At 46.9% G+C, this 22865-nt stretch overlaps 1 protein-coding gene across 1 annotated transcript in view; it reads left to right on the top strand.

Moving 5' to 3' along the window:
• ADCY6 (adenylate cyclase 6) overlaps positions 1 to 22865 on the top strand; it is a 294110-nt gene that overhangs the window by 240642 nt on the left and 30603 nt on the right. The window contains exons 18-19 of the mRNA XM_075336923.1: positions 15773 to 15805; positions 18840 to 18969. Coding sequence (XP_075193038.1) covers positions 15773 to 15805; positions 18840 to 18969 — 163 coding nt within the window. The remainder of the gene's footprint in view (positions 1 to 15772; positions 15806 to 18839; positions 18970 to 22865) is intronic.

Genomic DNA, 22865 nt, shown 5'->3' with positions numbered 1-22865 from the left:
ATGGAAAGTATTCTGACCTCTTTAAATTTTTCACTATTTGTTTCATTGCAGCCATTTGGTTAATTCAAAAAAAGTTCATTTTTTCTCATTATTGTACACTCTGCACCCTATCTTGACAGAAAAAAAACAAATGTAGAAATTTTTGCAAATTTATTAAACAAGAAAAACTGAAATATCACATGGTCATAAGTATTCAGACCCTTTGCTCAGTATTGAGTAGAAGCACCCATTGAGCTACTACAGCTATGAGTAATAATGCAACAAGTTTTTCACACCTGGATTTGGGGATCCTCTGCCATTCTTCCTTGCAGATCCTCTCCAGTTCCATCAGGTTGGATGATGAACGTTGGTGGACAGCCATTTTCAGATCTCTCCAGAGATGCTCAATTAAGTTTGGGTCAGGACTCTGGCTGGGCCAGTCAAGAATGGTCACAGAGTTATTCTGAAGCCACTCCTTTGTTATTTTAGCTGTGTGCTTAGGGTCATTGTCTTGTTGGAAGGTGAACCTTCGGCCAAGTCTGAGGTCCAGAGCACTGTGGAAGAGGTTTTCTTCCAGAATATCTCTGTACTTGGCCGCATTCATCTTTCTTTCAATTGCAACTAGTCATCCTGTAGCTGAAAAACACCCCCATAGCATGATGCTGCCACCACCATGTTTCACTGTTGGGATTGCATTGGGCAGGTGATGAGCAGTGCCTGGTTTTCTCCACACATACTGCTTACAATTATCACCAAAAATTTCCATCTTTGTCTCCTCAAACCAGAGAATCTTATTTCTCATAGTCTGAGATTCCTTCATGTGTATTTTTGCAAACTCTATGTGGACTTTCATATGTCTTGTACTGAGGAGAGGCTTCCTTCGGGCCACTCAGCCATAAAGGCCCAACTGGTGGAGGGCTGCAGTGATAATTGACTTTGTTGAACTTTCTCCCATCTCCCTACTGCAGATCTGGAGCTGAACCACAGTAATCTTGGAGTTCTTCTTTACCTCTCTCACCAAGGCTCTTCTCCCACGTCAGTTTGGCTGGACGACCAGGTCTAGGAAGAGTGCTGGTGGTCCCAAACTTTTGCCATTTAAGGATTATGGAGGCCACTGTGCTCTTAGGAACCTTGAGTACTGCAGAAATTCTTTTGTAACCTTGGTCAGATCTGTGACTTGCCACAATTCTGTCTCCTTGGGCAGTTCTTGTGGTCTGCGAGGTCTTATATAGACAGGTGTGCGCCTTTCCAAATCAAGTCCTATCAGTTTAAGGCTATGTGCGCACAGTGCGTTTTTCGCGGCATTTTTGCGCATTTTTCGGGTGCGTTTTTGGCCTCAAAACTGCAGGACTTTGCTTCCCCAGCAAAGTCTGAGTTTTCATTTTTGCTGTCCGCACACATCTGTTTTTTTTTACCTGTGTTTTTGAGTTAAAAAAAAAAAATTGACATTTCAGTTCTTTTCTGCGTTTTTCTGCGTTTTCCCCCCATGCAATGCATTGGAAAAACGCAGCAAAACTCAGAGATCAAAAACGCAGCCAAAAACGCACCAAATCGCGGCAAAAACGCATGCGTTTTTATGCGTTTTTTCGACGCAGGTGCATTTTTGTGCGGTTTTAGCGGCCAAAAACGCACAAAAACGCAGCGTCAAAAAGACGCAGTGTGCGAACCTAGCCTAATTAAACACAGCTAAACTCCAATGAAGGAGTAGAACCATCTCAAGTAGGATCACAAGGAAGTGGACAGCATGTGACTAAGGGTACTTTCACACTTGCGTTGTTTTTTTTTTGGCGCAATCCGCTGTCTTGGGAAACAGCGGAATCCGTTAACGGATTCCGTTGTTTCCCATAGACTTGCATTGATGACGGATTGTGCCAAAAGTACCTGCGTTGCTTCCGTTGGCCGATGCTCCGTTGCTTCCGCAAGCGGAAGCAACGCAGAATGTAACGTTAAATGCTTGTGTCAAAATGACGCCAACCAACGGATTCCGTTGGTTCCGTTAAAATTTATAATGGTTCCCTATGGTAGCGGATTCCGTTGCTAAGTGCTTAACAACGGAATCCGCTGCTGGATTCCGCTAATTTTATTCTGAGCATGCCCAGAATGAAAAAAAATAAATAAAACAGAGCCGACGGATTCCGTTAGACGGACGCCTAACTGACGCCAAACGGATGCAACTGTCCGTTATTTCACAGGAATCAGCTAACGGATTCCTGTGAAATAACGGACCCGTTGCATCCGTTGACACCACAAAAATAACGGATGCGTCAAAACGACGCAGCAACGGACCCAGCGGATTCAACCCAACGCAAGTGTGAAACTAGCCTTAAATGTCTGAGAAAAGAGTCTGAATACTTATGACCATGTGATATTTCAGTTTTTCTTGTTTAATAAAATTGCAAAAATTTCTACATTTCCGTTTTATTTTCTGTTAAGATGGGGTACACAGTGTACATTCATGAGAAAAAAATGAACTTTTTTGAATTTACCAAATGGCTGCAGTGAAAGAGTGAAAAACTTAAAGGGGTCTGAATATTTTCTGCACCCACTGTGGGTATATACATACATACACACACATTATATATATATATATATATGTATATGCAGGGCCGTATTTACCATTAGGCACCCGTGGTCCGGTGCCTAGGGCGGCAGATTGTGAGGGGCGGCACCTTCTGGCAGCAAAAAAAAAAAAAAAAAAAAAAATTTTTTTTTTTTTTTTTTACATTTTTTTTTTTGTGGCCGCCGAGCACAGGAAGCTGATTGACCCCGGAACTGCCGGCGCCTGCACTTCCGGGGTCACAGGCGCGCGCCAATCAGCTCCTTCCTCTGTGCTGCGTCCACTGCTGTGTGGACGTCACATGCAGAGCTCACAGCAGGACGCCGCGGAGGACGTGATGGAAGCCGGTGTCAGAAGAGGATACTCACGTGAGCCAGGAAGATGGCGGCGGGCACTGGAGCAGGTAAGTGGATTCATAAGGAGCATGGGAGTGTCTCTAATGCAGACCGGAGATCTGCGCATGCGGGGGGGGGAGGCGGCAAAGGCAGATACTGGAGGGAGGCAGAGGCTGAGACTGGGGGGAGGCTGGAGGGAGGCAGAGGCTGAGACTGGGGGGAGGCTGGAGGGAGGCAGAGGCTGAGACTGGAGGGAGGCAGTGGCTGAGACTGGGGGGAGGCTGGAGGGAGGCAGAGGCTGAGACTGGAGAGAGGCAGAGGCTGAGACTGGGGGGAGGCTGGAGGGAGGCAGAGGCTGAGACTGGAGGGAGGCAGAGGCTGAGACTGTGGGGAGGCTGGAGGGAGGCAGAGGCTGAGACTGGGGGAGGCTGGATGGAGGCAGAGGCAGAGACTGGGGGGAGGCTGGAGGGAGGCAGAGACTGGGGGAGGCTGGAGGGAGGCAGAGGCTGAGACTGGGGGGAGGCTGGAGAGAGGCAGAGGCTGAGACTGGGGGGAGGCTGGAGGGAGGCAGAGGCAGAGACTGGGGGGAGGCTGGAGGGAGGCAGAGGCTGAGACTGGGGGGAGACTGGAGGGAGGCAGAGGCAGAGACTGTGGGGAGGCTGGAGGGAGGCAGAGGCAGAGACTGGGGGGAGGCTGGAGGGAGGCAGAGACTGGGGGGAGGCTGGAGGGAGGCAGAGGCTGAGACTGGGGGGAGGCTGGAGGGAGGCAGAGGCAGAGACTGGGGGGAGGCTGGAGGGAGGGGGAGGCTGGAGGGAGGCAGAGGCAGAGACTGGAGGGAGGCAGAGGCTGAGACTGGAGGGAGGCAGAGGCTGAGACTGGGGGGAGACTGGAGGGAGGCAGAGGCTGAGACTGTGGGGAGGCTGGAGGGAGGCAGAGGCTGAGACTGGGGAGGCTGGAGGGAGGCAGAGGCAGAGACTGGGGGGAGGCTGGAGGGAGGCAGAGGCAGAGACTGGGGGAAGGCTGGAGGGAGGCAGAGGCTGAGACTGGGGGGAGGCTGGAGAGAGGCAGAGGCAGAGACTGGAGGGAGGCAGAGGCTGAGACTGGGGGGAGACTGGAGGGAGGCTGAGACTGTGGGGAGGCTGGAGGGAGGCAGAGGCTGAGACTGGGGGAGGCTGGAGGGAGGCTGAGGCAGAGACTGGAGGGGGCTGAGGCTGAGACTGGAGGGGGCTGAGGCTGAGACTTGAGGGAGGCTGAGGCTGAGACTGGAGGGAGGCTGAGGCGGAGACTGGGGCAGGCTGAGGCTGGGGGGAGGCAAAGGCTGAGACTGGGGAAGAGAGGCTGATGCTGAGGGAAGATAGAGGCTGATGCTGGGGGAGAGAGGCTGATGTTGGGGGAGTGGGAGAGAGGGGCTAATGCTAGAGACAGAGGACAAGGGATGAGGGATAGTGCAATGACAAAATCGATTGGGTGGGGGGAGTGTAAGGACTCAGAATAAGAGGGGGCAGCATTGGGAGCTCATTGTGAAGAAGGGGCAGCATGTGTGGGATCAGTATGGAGTGGAGCAATGTAGGGGAGTCAATATCAAGAGTGAGGTAGTGTGTGTGGGGGGGGGTCTCAGCATAAGCGTTAGTGTGGTGGTCTTAGCATGAGTGGGGCAACATGAAGGTCTCATTATGGAAAAGAGGAAGGCAGCATTAGGAGCTCATGGAGAGGGACAGCATGCATGGGACATTGTGAGAAGGGGGCAGCATGCATGGGACACTGAGGAGGGGGCAGCATGCATGAGACATTGTGAGGAGGAGGCAGCATGCATGGGACATTGTGAGAAGGGGGCAGCATGCATGGGACACTGAGGAGGGGGCAGCATGCATGAGACATTGTGAGGAGGGAGCAGCATGCATGGGACATTGTGAGGAAGGAGCAGCATGCATGGGACATTGTGAGGAGGGAGCATCAAGCATGAGACATTGTGCGGAGGGAGCAGCATGCATGGGACATTGTGAGGAGGGAGCAGCATGCATGGGACATTGTGAGGCGGGAGCAGCATACATGAGACATTGTGAGGAGGGGGCAGCATGCATGAGACATTGTGAGGAGGGAGCAGCATTCATGGGACATTGTGAGGAGGGAGCAGCATGCATGGGACATTGTGAGGAGGGGCAGCATGCATGGGACATTGTGAGGAGGGAGCAGCATGCATGGGACATTGTGAAGAGGGGGCAGCATGCATGGGACATTGTGAGGAGAGAGAAGCATGCATGGGACATTGTGAGGAGGGGGCAGCATGCATGGGACATTGTGAGGAGGGGTCAGCATGCATGGGACATTGTGAGGAGGGGGCAGCATGCATGGGACATTGTGAGGAGGGGGCAGCATGCAAGGGACATTGTGAGGAGGGGGCAGCATGCAAGGGACATTGTGAGGAGGGAGCAGCATGCATGGGACATTGTGAGGAGGGGGCAGCATGCATGGGACATTGTGAGGAGGGGGCAGCATTCATGGGACATTGTGAGGAGGGGGCAGCATTCATGGGATATTGTGAGGAGGGGGCAGCATTCATGGGACATTGTGAGGAGGGGGCAGCATGCATGGGACATTGTGAGGAGGGAGCAGCATGCATGGGACATTGTGACGAGGGAGCAGCATGCATGGGACATTGTGAGGAGGGGGCAGCATGCATGGGACATTGTGAGGAGGGAGCAGCATGCATGGGACATTGTGAGGAAGGAGCAGCATGCATGGGACATTGTGAGGAGGGAGCATCAAGCATGAGACATTGTGCGGAGGGAGCAGCATGCATGGGACATTGTGAGGAGGGAGCAGCATGCATGGGACATTGTGAGGCGGGAGCAGCATACATGAGACATTGTGAGGAGGGGGCAGCATGCATGAGACATTGTGAGGAGGGGGCAGCATGCATGAGACATTGTGAGGAGGGAGCAGCATTCATGGGACATTGTGAGGAGGGAGCAGCATGCATGGGACATTGTGAGGAGGGAGCAGTATGCATGGGACATTGTGAGGAGGGGCAGCATGCATGGGACATTGTGAGGAGGGAGCAGCATGCATGGGACATTGTGAAGAGGGGGCAGCATGCATGGGACATTGTGAGGAGAGAGCAGCATGCATGGGACATTGTGAGGAGGGGGCAGCATGCATGGGACATTGTGAGGAGGGGGCAGCATGCATGGGACATTGTGAGGAGGGGGCAGCATGCATGGGACATTGTGAGGAGGGGGCAGCATGCATGGGACATTGTGAGGAGGGGGCAGCATGCAAGGGACATTGTGAGGAGGGAGCAGCATGCATGGGACATTGTGAGGAGGGGGCAGCATGCATGGGACATTGTGAGGAGGGGGCAGCATTCATGGGACATTGTGAGGAGGGGGCAGCATTCATGGGACATTGTGAGGAGGGGGCAGCATGCATGGGACATTGTGAGGAGGGGGCAGCAAGCATGGGACATTGTGAGGAGGGAGCAGCATGCATGGGACATTGTGACGAGGGAGCAGCATGCATGGGACATTGTAAGGAGGGGGCAGCATGCATGGGACATTGTGAGGAGGGGGCAGCATGCATGGGACATTGTGAGGAGGGGGCAGCATGCATGGGACATTGTCCTCACATCATGCTGCTCCCTCCTCACAATGTACAGATCATATTTCATAATCGAGGAAGGTGTGGTGCATATACAGTAGTTTATAAGGGAGGGCAGTGTGGTGTTTATTAGGGGCAGTGTCACAGTCACAGTATATAAGTGGGGACGGTGTGGTGGGAATATTTTATACTCATGCTATGTTTTGATGTGCCTGTGGTGATTCCCATGGGGGGGGGGGGGGTTCGTTTCTTATTGATACTTTTTAAAGTGTGCTACAGAGTAGATCTGCCTTAAACAGATGTCGTGTGCGAAAACTCAGTTTTACGTTGTCACTAAGGGGCGCGACCACTTAAAGTGCCTAGGGCAGCATGAAGGCAAAATACAGCCCTGTGTATATGTGTATATATATACATAGCGAGAGAGAGAGAGTGCCTATGAGTATTTGCATCTATGACCAGATCTACATGTAAAGCATCTGCAAGGGAAGTTCTGTATGTTAAACAGAAGGTCATGGCCCTATCTTAATAAAAATCATTTATATTACTTCACCATCTTGTTCACATTATTTGCTTCAATGCAAATACCTCTAGGCGCTCTAATTTTGGAGAAAATGTGATGTAACGTAATCTTTGTATGCATCTTTACAGATGAGTGCTTTGTAATTTATGAAATGCTTCTCTGGAACTTGTAACTCTTCTTTGGCTTGTCCATGGTAGGAGTTGTGTGTAGTTTGAATTGGCTCAGAGGTATCCTCTAAATAAATTTTACGATGGTTCACTTTACTGAAATTCTTATTCCTCTATATTGGTGGCCAAAATATTTTAAATTGACACAAATTTTGATTTTTCAATCACTGCAATGGGGGGCACTGAACCATGGGATAGTCTGCTGCCATCTGGAGGCTGACACTAGTATTACATAGAGTAAAGTTTGGCTCCTTTTCAGAAGACTATACACTGCCTGCTACCCACCGGCCTCCTCAGTTTTGTCTAGGGTCAGTTGGAGGAAAGGTCTGTATCAGACCTGCACTTGATAATAGTTTTTTACTTTGTTTTTCTTTTTCATGAGACTTTTCTGCTGTCGTCAGTTGTTCCTTTCACTCGACGGGTTCATGGCGGCGACCATGTTCCCTGGCTGGGGGTGTGCGCTATCAATTACCAGACCTCTCTGGTCCAATCTGAACGACCGCTGGTCACGTGGAATGGAGTGGCATATCGGGGCTGTCTGCGCGGTGCGTTTTGTCCTGCCCCTTCTGGTTTGTGTCTTCCTTTTCTGGCATTGGCATTATGTTTTTGCACGGACACTGGCCACACGCTGGGACATTTTTCACATACGCTGGAGACTTCACTGTGCAACGCTGTTGCCTTCAAATAACAAGTGTGTTCCCTTAAGATCCTCGGACCAGGTTTGCTGTTCCCATCTGTGAGCTGTCTTTTATTAATCACTCCAGCGGCGTTCACTCACTGGTCGCCGGTTTTGTACCCCTCTAGCCCTTAGTCTCGCTCCTTCTATCTTCCATATGTCGGAGTCAAGGGAGGGCCATGCACTTTCTCCGGGCCAATCCACACTGGTTACCTATTATGTATATGCTGTGTATAGTACAGTCCCTGACAGAACTTCAGTCGCTTATGTATGTTATGTAAATAAAAGCTTATAACCTGACTTTAAATTCATCCATTGGTTTTATAAATTACTCTTTTGAAAGCTGAAACCCTCCCAAATTTGGATTAGGTTATGAAAATAAAGTTGCTGCAAAGCTGAAGTATTGATCATTTAAGGAACATAGAATGGTCAGATTTCGGCAAGACAAAAGTTTTGTCGCCCACAGAAAGTAATGTGAAATTCAAACAAATAATTAACTTCTAATACAAAGATATGTTGCATAACATTGGTGAATGAAGTTGTGGGGTTGCTAGAGCCATATTTAATATTTTGTGTGACTTCCATGAGCTTGAAGGACTGCATCCATGCGGTTCAAAAATGATTCATATAATTTATTGATGAAGTCATCAGGAATAGCAAAGAATGCAGTCTTACATGCCTCCCAGAGTTCATCTTTAGGGTCCCATCACACACAGCCACCACACCAACAATCCCAACAGCGATCCGACATGGCAGGGATCGTTGGTGCGTTGCTACATGGTCGCTGGTGAGCTGTCAATCAGGCAGATCTGACCAGCGACCAGCCACCAGCGACTCGTGTAACGATGCTGCACTTGGTAACCAGAGTAAATATCCGGTAACCAAGCAAAGCGCTTTGCTTAGTTACCAAATATTTACCCTGGTTACCAGCGTACACCGCTTACAGGCTGCCAGCGCTGGCTCCCTGATATGTAGCTAGGGTACACATCAGGTTACTAAGCAAAGCGCTTTGCTTAGTTACCCGATATTTACCCTGGCTATGTGTGCCAGCACTGGCAGCCTGTAAGCGGTGTACGCTGGTAACCAGGGTAAATATCGGGTAACTAAGCAAAGCGCTTTGCCTATTTACTCTGGATACCAGTGTACACTGGTTACAGGCTGCCAGCGCTGGCTCCCTGATACGTAGCTAAGGGTACACATCGGGTTACTAAGCAAAGCGCTTTGCTTAGTTACCCGATATTTACCCTGGTTACAGCCTGTAAGCGGTGTATGCTGTTAACCAGGGTAAATATCGGGTAACCAAGCAAATCGCTTTGCTTAGTTATCCGATATTTACCGTGGTTACCAGCGTACGCTGCTTACACAGAGTCGGTACTCGTTGGTCTCCCACAGTCAAACACGCCGATGTGTGCTGCCCTGTGGGAGCCTGACAACCAGAAAATGAACCAGAACAGTGTGTAATGATCAGCGATTTCACAGCAGGGGCCAGGTCGCTGCTTAGTGTCACACACAGCGAGATCACTGATGAGGTCACTGGTACATCACAAAACCTGTGACTCCGCAGCAATCTCGCTAGCGATCTCGCTATGTGAGAAGTACCCCTTATTCTTTGGTTTTGTCTTCCAAGCTTGCATTCTGCAAAACAATCAGATTCAATTTCCAGTGCAGAGTTATTGCTAGACCCTTATCAGGATGGTAAATTGCACGATATGATAGAGTGTTTAATTAAAGTAGTCGATTCTTCCCTAGGGGTCAGACCGGTGGATTCCCTGCCATCCAGTGAGGCAGGGTTCTTTAGGAGGAGTAAGCGTGTGGCTAAGGCTTTTGCTGACCATTAGGAATTTGCTGAGGTACTGCAATGAGCAACCTGACAAACTCTTTCAGAAACAGTCGTATTGAGGTGTATCCTTTCCCAGAGGAGTTGAAGGCATCCTAGTCTACCCTGCCTCTTGATGTCAAAAAAGCGTTGAAGAGGTTGATAATCTTGATTACATTTTCTTTATACTAAAGCTTTCTCGCACTTGTTAGGCCGTGTGCGCACTAGAAAATAGAATTTTTTTAACAAAATTCTGCACCCTCTGAAAGATTACCGCACCTGCGGTAAAAAACGCAGCAAACCTCACCCCAAAACAGCATGAGGTTTTACCACGTTTTGCCGCGGTATTGCCACGGTATTGCCACAAATTTTCCACAGGAAGAAGTTAATAGCACAGGGAGAAACTTACCCGTCCCCGCTCCTGCTGTCCGTAGTGCTGAAGTCTTCCGCAATGCTGTGTCCTGTGCGGCTGTCTCCGGCACTCTGCTACTTACAGGTCGGCTGTGCAGTGCATAACTGCATATGCATGAGCCGGCCTGGAAGTAAGAGACTAGCGTCCGGGAGCAGCCTCGCTGGAGAAGGTGAGTAAAAGATCAGCGGTGACTTCAGTCAGCTGATGTGCAGTGACAGCTGGAGTCCTCCACCTGTCACTGCAAAGCACATGATGCTAATGCTAATGCACATGATGCTAATGGATGCGGCAATTCCGGGCTGCTGCTGGCTGATATTTTTAGGCTGGGGGGCTCCCTAGCCTGAGAATACCAGCCCCCAGCTGTGAGACTTTATCTTATCTGGTTATCAAAATTGGGAGAACCGCACGCCGTTTTTTGTTGTTTTTTTTAATTATTTTATTTATTTTACTGTACGCTATAGACCCACCCACCAGCGGCTGTGATTGGTTACAGTGAGACAGCTGTCACTCAGCGTGGGGGCTTGTCTGCCTGCAACCAATCACAGCCACCGGTGAGCAGGGAAGTTGTGAATGTTATGAGCCTAATGAGCGGCGGCGGCTCTGGAAGATGAAAGAGCTGCCGCGGGAGCAGTGTGACAGACGCCCGGTCATCGGTGAGTATGTAGTGCTTGCTCCTACCCTTTTGCGCAAGATTCTGTTCCCCATAAACCTTATATGGGGAGCAGTATCTGGCCAGATACCGGGGATCAATCCTCCGCCGACCCAGAGTCAGCGGGTGATTGATCTGCCAGATCTCCAAACCGCAGGGACCTGTGCAAAAGAAGTGAAATGCACATTAATTCAGCAGCGGAAATTCCAAAGTAAAACCCACAGGGTCAAAAAAACGCCATAGGTTTTGCTGGAGAAGGACTGCAGAAATGTTAGGCTATGTGCGCACTAGAGCTTTTTACCCGCGGATTTACCCGCGGATTTGCCGCGGAAATTTCTTGAGAAATGTCTGCAATCTTTGTGCAGACATTTCCCAGCAATTTCTATGAAAAAAAAAAAAAGCTGTGCGCACTGGTGCGGATTTTTCTCAAGAAATTTCCGCGAGAAGAATTTCTCGAGAAAATTTCTTGAGAAAATGAACATGTCCATTATTTCCGCAGGTACCCTGCGGATTTCGGCAGTACTGCCTGCAAAAATCCGCAGGGAACCACCCGCGGGAAAATCGCGGCAATTCCGCGGCAAATCCGCATGCGGATTTGGTGCGGATTTTTTCCGGAGGTCCGGAAATCTTTCACTCCCAGAAGTTTCTCAAGAAATTTTCTTGAGAAACTTCTCATTTCTAGTGCGCACATAGCCTTATAAACATTTTCTGCAGCTTTCCTTTAGCGAAATCCACGGCAATGCCGCAGTATAATCCGCAGCATGCGCACGGGGCCTGAGGCAGCAGATTTGAAACTTGCCACAATGTTCCTAATAATATGCCATCCCCTTTTGTTGTGGTAAAATCTGTTTAAAGATTGAATTATACTCTAAATACAATTATAACATACCAATACATCATTGTAGTCATCTTAAGGCTATGTTCACCCTTTGGGGTTTTTTTCTGCAACCAAAACCTGGTCACTTGGCAGTAAAAAACCTGCAACCAAAAGATTGGTTTTCCTGTCTTCTTAGCTGCATTTTGCCGATTAGTTTTTAAGGATCCCAAAAATCAGTTTTGCTCCCACCTTGCATTATGCAAAAGGCATTATGGGGGAAAAAACGGATCCGTTTTTTCATGGTTTTGCCGGATCCTGCCTGATGCCAAAAAACTGATGTGTGAACACAGCCTTATACGGAGCGAGTGGAATGTAATAAAAAATATCGCTTTCCACTTGGAACAAAATTACTGTATGGGGTCGCTCCCATAAGCGATTTTTTTTTTTTTTTTGCTGCGGGTGGACTGCAATCCTGTTTCACTCGCACCCATTCAAGAGTATGGGGGCGAGAGAAACATCGCATTGCACTCTCATTACACTAATGTAACACGAGTGCAGTGCGATTCTCACATTAGCTGGCAACGAAGGAGATAGGGAAATAAATCCCTACCTCTCCTCCAAAGCGTCGGCCCTCCGCAGCGTCGGCCCTACCCACTGCAGTGCCGGCCCTCCCCCTCCGCAGCTGTGGTCTGATCGCACGATTGGACCACAGTCACATGATGCTCGGTTCCCGCTGTGCTGCAAGCATGAGCTGAGTGTAATGCGAGGACTCACAGTAATCCCTATGTGGCCTGTCTTAAAGTGAACCTGTCAGGTCCAAAGTGCACCCAGAACCACGAGTTCTGGGTGCATATCTAGAATCCCTGCCTAACTGTCCCAGCATTTACTAACATGTATAAACAGATCTTTAGAAAAAGTATTTCTAAAGATCATTTATGATATGCTAATGAGGGCGGTGACTACGTGCAGGGGCATTAGATCCCTGGCTAGGTGGTCAGCTTAGGCTACTTTCACACTACGTTTTTTTAACATGCGTCCTGAACGTTTTTTGATGCAAAAGGGGATCCAGTACAAATGCGTTTTTATTTCAATGCATTTGCAATGGACTTGCGTCAACATGTGTTTGCGTGCAGTTTTGTCAGAATCCAGTGACTTGCAGTTTTTTAACATTGTTTAAAAAGCATTTTTGAGCTGCATCCAAATACTGCAAGTCGCTGGATTCTGACAAAACTGCACGCAAACGCATGTGAATGTTGGTATACTAATAGACAGGATCCTGTTTGGTGTACTGAGCATGCCCAGAAACCAGAGTGAGTTTTTCTTTCTTTATTTCTCTCTTGCTCTTTCTTTCTCTCTCTCTCTTTTCTTTAGAAAAACAGGATCCACTTTTGCAGCAAAAAAATGTTCATAACGCATGTTAAAAAAACGTAGTGTGAAAGCAGCCTAACTCATTGGTAGGGCATTGAATATTTAACCCATTGGTAGCGCATACTTGTAACCCTGCTTCCACCACTGATTTGCAGCTTGTTATGCACAGTGCACACAGGAAGCTGCCAATCAGTGATGACAAAGTAAGGATTCTATCAAAACTGCACGAAGCAGTCAAGTAAGAGATACATTACTGGTTCTCTGCCCCTAGATCATCCTGCTCTTATATTACATAGAAACAACCTGCTGACAGATCCACTTTAAGCCAGTCTTTGAGATAAAAATTAGCCAGAGCAGGATTCAACAAATTCTCGCACATTCTCTTCACCTGCCTTTGCACACCACAAACTGGTGCTGATTTATTCTATAATTTACTCCACTTTCTGGGGTAAATTATAATAAACCTGTTGGGACCTCTCTGGCTCCACCCTGCTAACAACTCGCACCCACTTTTTAGGAAGAGTTTGAGGGCAAAACCAGGAAGAGGCAAAAAGTCACAAAATAAGCAACTTTTAAAAATAAGAAAAATGCTATAGAACAAATTACACTGCGCAACAAAAAATAATTTTTCGTCTGCTACTGCGCAAAAACCTTTTGTCTTATACTAAATCGAGTGTGCATATAAAAAATCCGAAGTCAGAATTGTTGTAACACATCAGGAAATTTTGTTATGTTTAACCCCTTCACCCCTGGGCAATTTTCCATTTATAAGTTTTTGTTTTTTGCTCCCCTTTTTCCGGGAGTCGTAACCTTTTTATTTTTCCGTCAGTCTTGCCATATAAGGGCTTATTTTGTGTGGTATGAGTTGTACTTGTAAATGAAACCATAAGTTTTACCATATACTGTACTAGAAAACAAAAAAATTCCAAGTGCGGAAAAATTGCAAAAAAAAGTGCGATCGCACGATTTGTTTTTGGAGTATTTGATTCATAGTAATCAATATATGGTAAAACTGATGTGTCAGTGTGATGCTTCAGGTTGGTACGAGTTTGTAGACACTAAACATGTATAGGTTTACTGTTATCTAAGGGGTTAAAAAAAATTCAGACTTTTGTCCTAAAAAAGTGGTGCACTTTTTGCGCTATTTTCCGAAAACCATAGCGGTCTCATTTTTCAGGATCTAGGGCCCGGTGATGGCATAGATTTTGCGTCTCGAGCTGACATTTTTAATGGTATCATTTTTTGCGCAGATGCCACGATTCGATCGCCTGTTATTGCATTTTGTGCAAAATTTGTGGAGACAAAAAAACGTAATTTTGGCATTTAAAATCATTTTGCCGCTACGACGTTTACCGATCAGGTTAATTGATTTTATATTTTTATAGATGAGCATTTCTGAACACTGTGATACCAAATGTGTGTATATTATTTTTTGAACCCTTTAATTTTCAATGTGGCGATTTAAACTTTTTTATTTATTTTTTTTTAATTTTTACTAGTCCCCCTCTGGGACTATAAGGATCAGCAGTCTGATCGCTTGTTCCCTTCTGGAGACCATAGCTGCGCACCCGAGATCTGCAGAACGGCTGCTTTACTTTCACACACAGCAGTCTGCCGGGTGTAAGAGGAAGTGATTCAAGATAGCTCCAGGAGTCATCAAATGACCCTGTGCTACCATGGCAACCATCGGCTTCACGTTATCACGTCACGTGACTTCTGATGGCGCCGGGTAAGTAAATGCTAACCACGGCTGGGATGTACACCGCGCTGTGACATTTTGACACCACAGTGTAAGGAGTTAACAGGCACGAGTGGAACGTAGATCCACTCGTGCCTGATAGCTGCACATGTTAGCTGTTCAAATCAGCTGACACATGCATGACTGTCCACGGCAGCCGGCAGTGAGTATACCGACATAAGGCAGGACATGCACAATACGTCCAATGTCGATAAGAGCTTAATTTTGCACAAATGTATGAAGTAATTTGAAAGCATTGAATAAATTTGTACAGAACGAGTTACAATAACCTGATCTACATCAAAGTTTTCGTAGTAAATAGTTTAAGTAAAGCGTTTATTTCACTATGGGCAGCAGCATGGGGGCCGTATCTAACACGGGGGGGCATGTGCCATCAAAGGAGGGCGGAGGCACATATAATATATGCCGCTCCCCCAGCCCATCACCGCGGTGCGTTTTCAGCACCACGGTGATGGACAGCAGCAGTGCATATTATATGAGCGGGAGCAGGAGATCTCCCATCGCCTCCTGCAGCCTTCACCAGCCTTCACCAGCCTCCACCAGCCTCCCGCACCGCTCCAGAGCTGCCCCCACCTCCCCTGGGCCCTGCAGTATATAATCCGTATATATTCGGATTATAAGACGCACCCCCCTACTTTCCCCCAAAATTTGGGGAAACTAAAGTGCGTCTTATAAAGCGAAAAATACGGTATATGTTATGTGCACCCACTAATTACAAGTACACTGCAAATGCACTTACCCTAACAGTAATTGTACACAGACGGTCTGTGAAATTTACAAAACTAGTAAAAAACACTACTTCGATTTGCCTGTAACCACTTCATTGATTTCATTAAGAAAAACGTACCAAAAACGCACGCGTCTGAGTGATTTTTTGCCAGAAGGTGCAGAAAATTTTTGCACACATTGAGCATTTGGTACACAAAGTCTTAGAGCAATACCACTGGTTTCCATTTTCAATGGTTTCCTTAGAGAAGCTGTCTGGTCAGAATTACCCTTCTAAGTACAGGCAGGATAATTTACAACTTCTTAATACCTTCCGAACGATTGTTATCATAGCTGAAAATAACAATATAAAAATAGGCCGTTGTAACTTTTTTTTTTTATTTTATTTTTGCAGTTCCTTAAATAACACACTAGAAGAAGATAATTGGTAAGTCAATACCAGTTTAGATTTATTAGAATTTGATCAGTATAACTGGCTAATATTTACAGTATGTATGTGTGTATATATGCAGGACTGTCAAAAAATGCAGTTATGTTGTAGATGTGTACTATGCCGGAATGAAAGCGCACAGACGGCTCTGCTCCATTCTGTACAGTTCAGTGCCTCTGTGGCATATTTAGCCTCACTAGCAGCCGGCTGTGAGGGCTCTTTTAAATAATCACTGTGTGAGAGTTATCGCAACTAGATAGAATGGTACAGATAAGTATGTTTTTGAGGTGCTGTCCTGGACAACTAGATTGCTGTAATGTATACCGTATTTTTCGGACTATAAGACGCACCGGACCATAAGACGCAGCCTGGTTTTAGAGGAGGAAAATAGGAAAATAAAAATTTTAAGCAAAAAATGTGGTCATGACACACTGTTATGGGGCGAGGATCTGCTGCTGACACTGTTATGGGGGTAATGTCCCCAAATTCTCTACTAAGGTACTCCATCCGTCATCCTGGCATATAGCCGCATCCTGCTGTATACTGGCATATGGCCGCATCCTGCTATATACTGGTATATGGCCCCATCCTGCTCATATACCCCCATCCTGCTCATATACCCCCATCCTGCTCATATACCCCCATCCTGCTCATATACCCCCATCCTGCTCATATACCCCCATCCTGCTCATATACCCCCATCCTGCTCATATACCCCCATCCTGCTCATATACCCCCATCCTGCTCATATACCCCCATCCTGCTCATATACCCCCATCCTGCTCATATACCCCCATCCTGCTCATATACCCCCATCCTGCTCATATACCCCCATCCTGCTCATATACCCCCATCCTGCTCATATACCCCCATCCTGCTCATATACCCCCATCCTGCTCATATACCCCCATCCTGCTCATATACCCCCATCCTGCTCATATACCCCCATCCTGCTCATATACCCCCATCCTGCTCATATACCCCCATCCTGCTCATATACCCCCATCCTGCTCATATACCCCCATCCTGCTCATATACCCCCATCCTGCTCATATACCCCCATCCTGCTCATATACCCCCATCCTGCTCATATACCCCCATCCTGCTCATATACCCCCACCCTGCTCATATACCCCCACCCTGCTCATATACCCCCACCCTGCTCATATACCCCCACCCTGCTCATCTACCCCCATCGTGCTCATAATATACCCCCATCCTGCTCATATATCCCCACCCTGCTCATAATATACCCCATCCTGCTCATAATATACCACCTTCCTGCTATATGCCCTCATCCTGCTCCTACACCTCCATGCTGCTATACACCCCCATCCTGGTATACGGCCCGCATGCTGTGGCACATAAAAAAAAAATAAACGTTCATACTCACCTTACCTCACTCCCTGCAGCATCGCTCCTCCTCAGTCTGAGCCAGCAGCAGAGGCCACAGTGTGGAGCCGCCCACGATCCCTGCAGCACCGCGATGTCCTCCTGATTGTCGGCTGCGGGTGGACACGTGCACACAGCGATGACATCATCGCTGTGCGCCCCGCTAGTCTCCACACAGCTGCCGCCGGCACAGACAGGAGGACATCGCAGTGCTGCAGGTATCGTGGCCGGTGAGGTATATTGATTCACTGCACCCCACGCTGATGATGATGCGCGGCTGGGGGCAGTGAATACAGCCGCACATGATCACTCCAGGCTGTAGTTGCCAGGAATGATCATGCGGGCAGGCTGTATAATATGCGCGCAATCCCCGCTCATCACCCCACCCACCTGTCAGCGCTGGCTTCAGCGCTGAGAGATGATGGGCAGGATGATGGGCGTGCATATTAATTGAGCGGGTCCACGTGGTCATGGCAGGCTGCTACAGCCTGCTCGTGCCGCCGATTACCCTCATTCCCCGCAGCCCTACATTCAGACTATAAGACGCACCCCCCACTTTCCCCCAACATTTGGGGAGGAAAAAGTGCTTCTTATAGTCCGAAAAAGACGGTAGTTAGTTACAGGCTAGACAACCTAGGGTTTATTTTTGCATTGACATGGGATATACTTTCTTTGTGCCGTTTCGGAAAGTATATTGGTGTCCTATCAGGCTGTATAGTCGACTACCAAGAGATGTAAAATTCTAAAGGATTGTCATACCCATTATATAAAGTATCCTCTTCTGGTTTCAGGATTATAATAATGTGATTAAAACTAAATGACCCGGTATCTAAGGTGTACCTCTGTGCTGTTTTTGTGGTGGGTTTTTTTTTTATCAAAATTACAGTAGAATTGCCTTAAAAATGCTGCAGCTCTACAAAATGGACAAGTTTACATAGACTTTAGGGATTTGAATTTGACATTTTTCATGTCTGGTTTAATACACTCTTAATTCCATGTGTAACAAGGTAAGATGCAGGAATGTCCGGCTGTGCAGTATCTGTCTCCTAGCCTTTAGATTAGTGTGTAATGTATCTACTACTGTAGTTAAAAGAAAAAGGTTTTGGTACCATGTTAGCCAGTTGAAAAATGATTGATTGCTCTCAGTGAGTGAAACAAAATTAAAATTTTGTAGTTGTGATACCTTTTAATGGCTAACTAAAATAAAATATGATGTTATAAAGGACAAAGGACTAAGCTTAAGGAATCCTATTCGGAACACCTACAATACTCATTATTCACAACACCTTTGCTCGAAAGCTTGCTTTATAACATTATACTACTGTAGTAGTGCTCAGCTGAGAGTTCCTGTGTTGTCTGAGTGCAGCTGCCAGACTGCTCTGGAGGTGTATTATCTTCAGAGAAAAGAAGATGGCCACATATTGAAATTTCAACAACCGTATCCTTCTTTCCCGAAAACACCTCCCAGGATGCCACATTCACCTTTGCATTTTGAAAGATCCCTCTGAAATTGTTGGGCACTGCCAATTTTGATCTCCTGTATATGCAGGTTATTGTCCACCCACTTTAATTACCCCGAGTGTACAGTTTGCTATCTCATTGTAATGAAATTCTTCTGCTGGCTACTTTTTTTTTGTAGTGTTGTGGAAGATAAGATACATCTGAAGTATGTCACTCCAGTCATTTTGACGGTCTTTGTTTTGGCTCTGTATCTCCATGCTCAACAAGTAGAATCCACTGCTCGTCTAGATTTCTTATGGAAACTACAGGTAAAAATACTATACCATTGCATAAAATCTCATAAAAAAAAAAAACCAGACCAATTTTAGACCACTTCGAATTAAGGCAGTGTTCTCCAATTCTAAGGGGCCACGAACAGTGCATGTTTTCAGGATTATTATTCCATTACCTATGCAATACTATAAAAATCCTGAAAACATGCACTGTATACCCAGCTGAAAAGGAGTATACACATTTCTCATACTCACACAACTCATGGTCAAGAATTGATTAGGTTATGATATCACAAGAGTTGATGAGTAGGGTAAATGGGACAAAAATTGTGCATCTTGTTATCTCAGATCATGCCGCGGTTTTTCTATCTTTGGTAGACATCTTTCCCCAAGGCAGAGATATCTTGTGGAAATTTCCATCTTTCTTGGCACAAAACTAAGATATACAAAAAGTGATGAGGATGTCGTGGATGGAATATATCATTGACAACAAAGCTCATGAGGAGGAATCCCACCTCCATTGGAACATAGCAAAGTCAGTGTTGAGAGGGAGAGTAATTGGACATGTAAAAAAGATGAAAAATATTACGATACAGGAATATAATGGGGCGAGTGAAAAGGTCAGGCTGGCATATAGAGAGTTCTTGGGGAAACCAACTAGTGCTAACAAAAAGATGTGGATGATGGCAAAAGTGGAATTTGAGATATGGCTAGAGAGATTAGAAAAAATGAGATTAGAATAAATGAGGTTTGAAGAAAGAGGCGGAATTTTTTAAATAAAGTTGGGGCACTGTTAGCACATATGGTGAAAGGGAGGAAAACCTGGTTCTTTGTTAGCTCATTAAAAGACGTGAACAGTTGTATACAAAATAACCCCCAAAAATAAATGGCATTTTACAGCAATACTACAATAACAAGTTAAATCTGCCGTGTTTGGAAGAAACCGATAAAGAATTTGTAAACACACCTGTAAGAACAGACGAGGTACTTCAAGTAATAAAAAAAATTGAAACCCAATAAAGTGCCAGAACCTGATGGTCTATCGGGAGAATTCTATAAGATTCTAAAAGATGACATTGTATCTGTATTGACAAAAGTATTAAATCACACATTGCAAAATAAAACCTTATGAAAATCAGGGAATACGGCATATATCAAAGTATTGCATCAAAACGGAAAAGATGTAAACTACCGATTTCCCTAATAAATCAAGATGTCAAAATGTTGTCTAAAGTATTGACAGATCGGTTGGCACAATTACTTCCAGCACTTACAGGGCCACATCAAGTAGGTTTTCTCAAAAATAGAGCAGCAGTCTTCAATATCAGAACGGTTTTAGCAGTACAGGATAGCAATAAACGGAAAAGTTTGATTAAGGGAAATACAGCATTGTTAGCCTAGGATCTTGATAATGTAAATTGGAAATGGCTTGATAAAGTGTTGGACAAGTTTGGGATAACTGCAACATTTAGGAATTATTTAACAGCAATATATGCTAATCCGTTGGTAAGGATATATACACTGGGTTATTTATCAGACCCTATAATATTAATAAGGGAACGAGGCAAGGCTGCCCCCTATCCCCTCTACTGTTCGACCTAGCATTATAGCCATTAGCCCAACACTTGATAATGTCGAACTGTAAGGCTATGTGTGCACTTTGCGTTCTGCCCTGCAGAAATTTCTGCAGCGATTTTGAACAGCACACGTGCGCTTCAAATCGCTGCAGAAAGAGTCCGTAATGGGAAAAAAAAAAGTCGATTCCATGCGCTCTGAGTGCAGCCCCTCCCATAGACAGAGCGTGGGCTGCATGCAGAGCGCAGGAAAGAAGTGACATGTCACTTCTTAGAACGCGCGCTTCGGGCAGCAGCCGAAGCGCTGCGCTCTAATACGCCACGTGCGCACATCTCCTGCATAATCTTCATAGATTGTGCTGAGGACGCATGCAGTTACGCTGCGGTGCAGATCGCAGCGTAATTGCATGCAAATACGCAACATGCGCACATAGCCTTATACAGAAATCAAAGTCCGCTCTGAAGCAATTAAATTAACATGCTTTGCAGATGACATGCTGCTATTTATCTCGGACCCATAAAAACACCAGCGGCAAATTCTGGAAGTTTTTAAATCTTTTGGAGCCTTCTCTGGTTATAAAGTGAATACTGAAAAGAGTCAATTGCTTTTTCTAAATCAATCGAATGGTAGAGGGGATGGAAGTAAAAGCATTTGACATATCTAGATATTGGATAAACTGCTCAATTTTTTTTCTCAAATACATCACTGGAAGCTGAGCTGGCAGCACCACATAACCTAGTAGCATTGTTGCATATGAAAAGAGGGCAGCTACCGCATCAGATGAAATCTAGCGTGCTTTTAAGCGACACTATGAAAGATAAGTAGAAAAATGTATAAGCTCCCATTTGGAGCTTCCAAACATGTTCCATTGTGGAATGACCTGTGATTTTCGCAAGCGAGCCAAAATAAAATTATATTCCGAATGGAAACAGAGGGGCGTGGTAAGGTGAGGGACATTCTGGATGTATGAGAGGCAGATTTTTAACGGTGCATGAGTTTTCTCAGAAATACAACATGGGCGGTCATCAGTATCTCCAATATAATCAAGTAGTGCAGCACTATTGTTCCGTGGTAAAAGATCTAGGAAAAGTGGAGAAAAGAGATCAGCTTAATTCACTGATTGGGGGGACTGAGATCTGTGACTCTTTCTCAGCAATCTATAGCAAAATACGGATGGAAACACAATTAGGATGGAGTACAGAGATTTTCCTCGGGTTGGCACTAAACCATAAACCATAAACGATCCAGATCTATACGATAAGATTTTAGAAGGGTGAGGAACAGTGAGGAAAGTTACGATACATGAACAGTGGAGAGAAATGCACTTTAAAATAATACACAATGCGACATGCATTCAACCTAGCATTCCGAAATTCAGCAGAGCATTATCTGACGGCTTGCCCGAAATGTAGGTTAGGCTGCTTTCACACTACGTTTTTTAACATGCGTCATAAATGATTTTTAACGCAAAAACGGATCCAGTGCAAATGCGTTTTCATTTCCATGCATTTGCAATGGACTCGCGTCAACATGCGTTCACATGCGTTTGCGTGCGTTATAGTGAGGATCCAGCGACTTGCAGTTTTTTAACTTTTTTCAAAAACGCTACTTGTAGCGTTTTTAAGCTGCGTCCAAATACTGCAAATCGCTGGATCCTGACTGAACAGCATGCAAACGCATATGAACGCTGGCATGCTGATAGACAGGATCCTGCTTGCTCTACTGAGCATTCCCAGAAACCAGCCTGGCGTGATCAGTCCCTCTCTCCCCCTCCCTCTCTCCCCCTCCCCCTCTCCCCCTCCCTCTCTCCCCCTCCCTCTCTCCCCCTCCCTCTCTCCCCCTCCCTCTCTCCCCCTCCCTCACTCGCCCTCCCTCTCTCCCCCTCCCTCACTCGCCCTCCCTCTCTCCCCCTCCCTCACTCGCCCTCCCTCACTCGCCCTCCCTCACTCGCCCTCCCTCACTCGCCCTCCCTCACTCGCCCTCCCTCACTCGCCCTCCCTCTCTCGCCCTCCCTCTCTCGCCCTCCCTCTCTCGCCCTCCCTCTCTCGCCCTCCCTCTCTCGCCCTCCCTCTCTCCCCCTCCCTCTCTCCCCCTCCCTCTCTCTCCCCCTCCCTCTCCCCCCCTCCCTCTCTCCCCCCCTCCCTCTCTCCCCCTCCCTCTCTCCCCCTCCCTCTCTCCCCCTCCCTCTCTCCCTCTCCCCCTCCCTCTCTCCCCCTCCCCCTCTCCACCTCCCCCTCCCTCTCTCGCCCTCCCCCTCCCTCTCTCGCCCTCCCCCTCCCTCCCCGCCCTCCCCCTCCCTCTCTCGCCCTCCCTCTCTCGCCCTCCCTCTCTCGCCCTCCTTCTCTCGCCCTCCCCCT

The sequence above is a fragment of the Anomaloglossus baeobatrachus genome, chromosome 2 (assembly GCF_048569485.1).
Source record: "Anomaloglossus baeobatrachus isolate aAnoBae1 chromosome 2, aAnoBae1.hap1, whole genome shotgun sequence".
NCBI lineage: Eukaryota > Metazoa > Chordata > Amphibia > Anura > Aromobatidae > Anomaloglossus > Anomaloglossus baeobatrachus.
The sequence above is the reverse complement of the archived record's forward strand: the minus strand, read 5'-3'. Positions and strand labels throughout refer to the sequence as shown.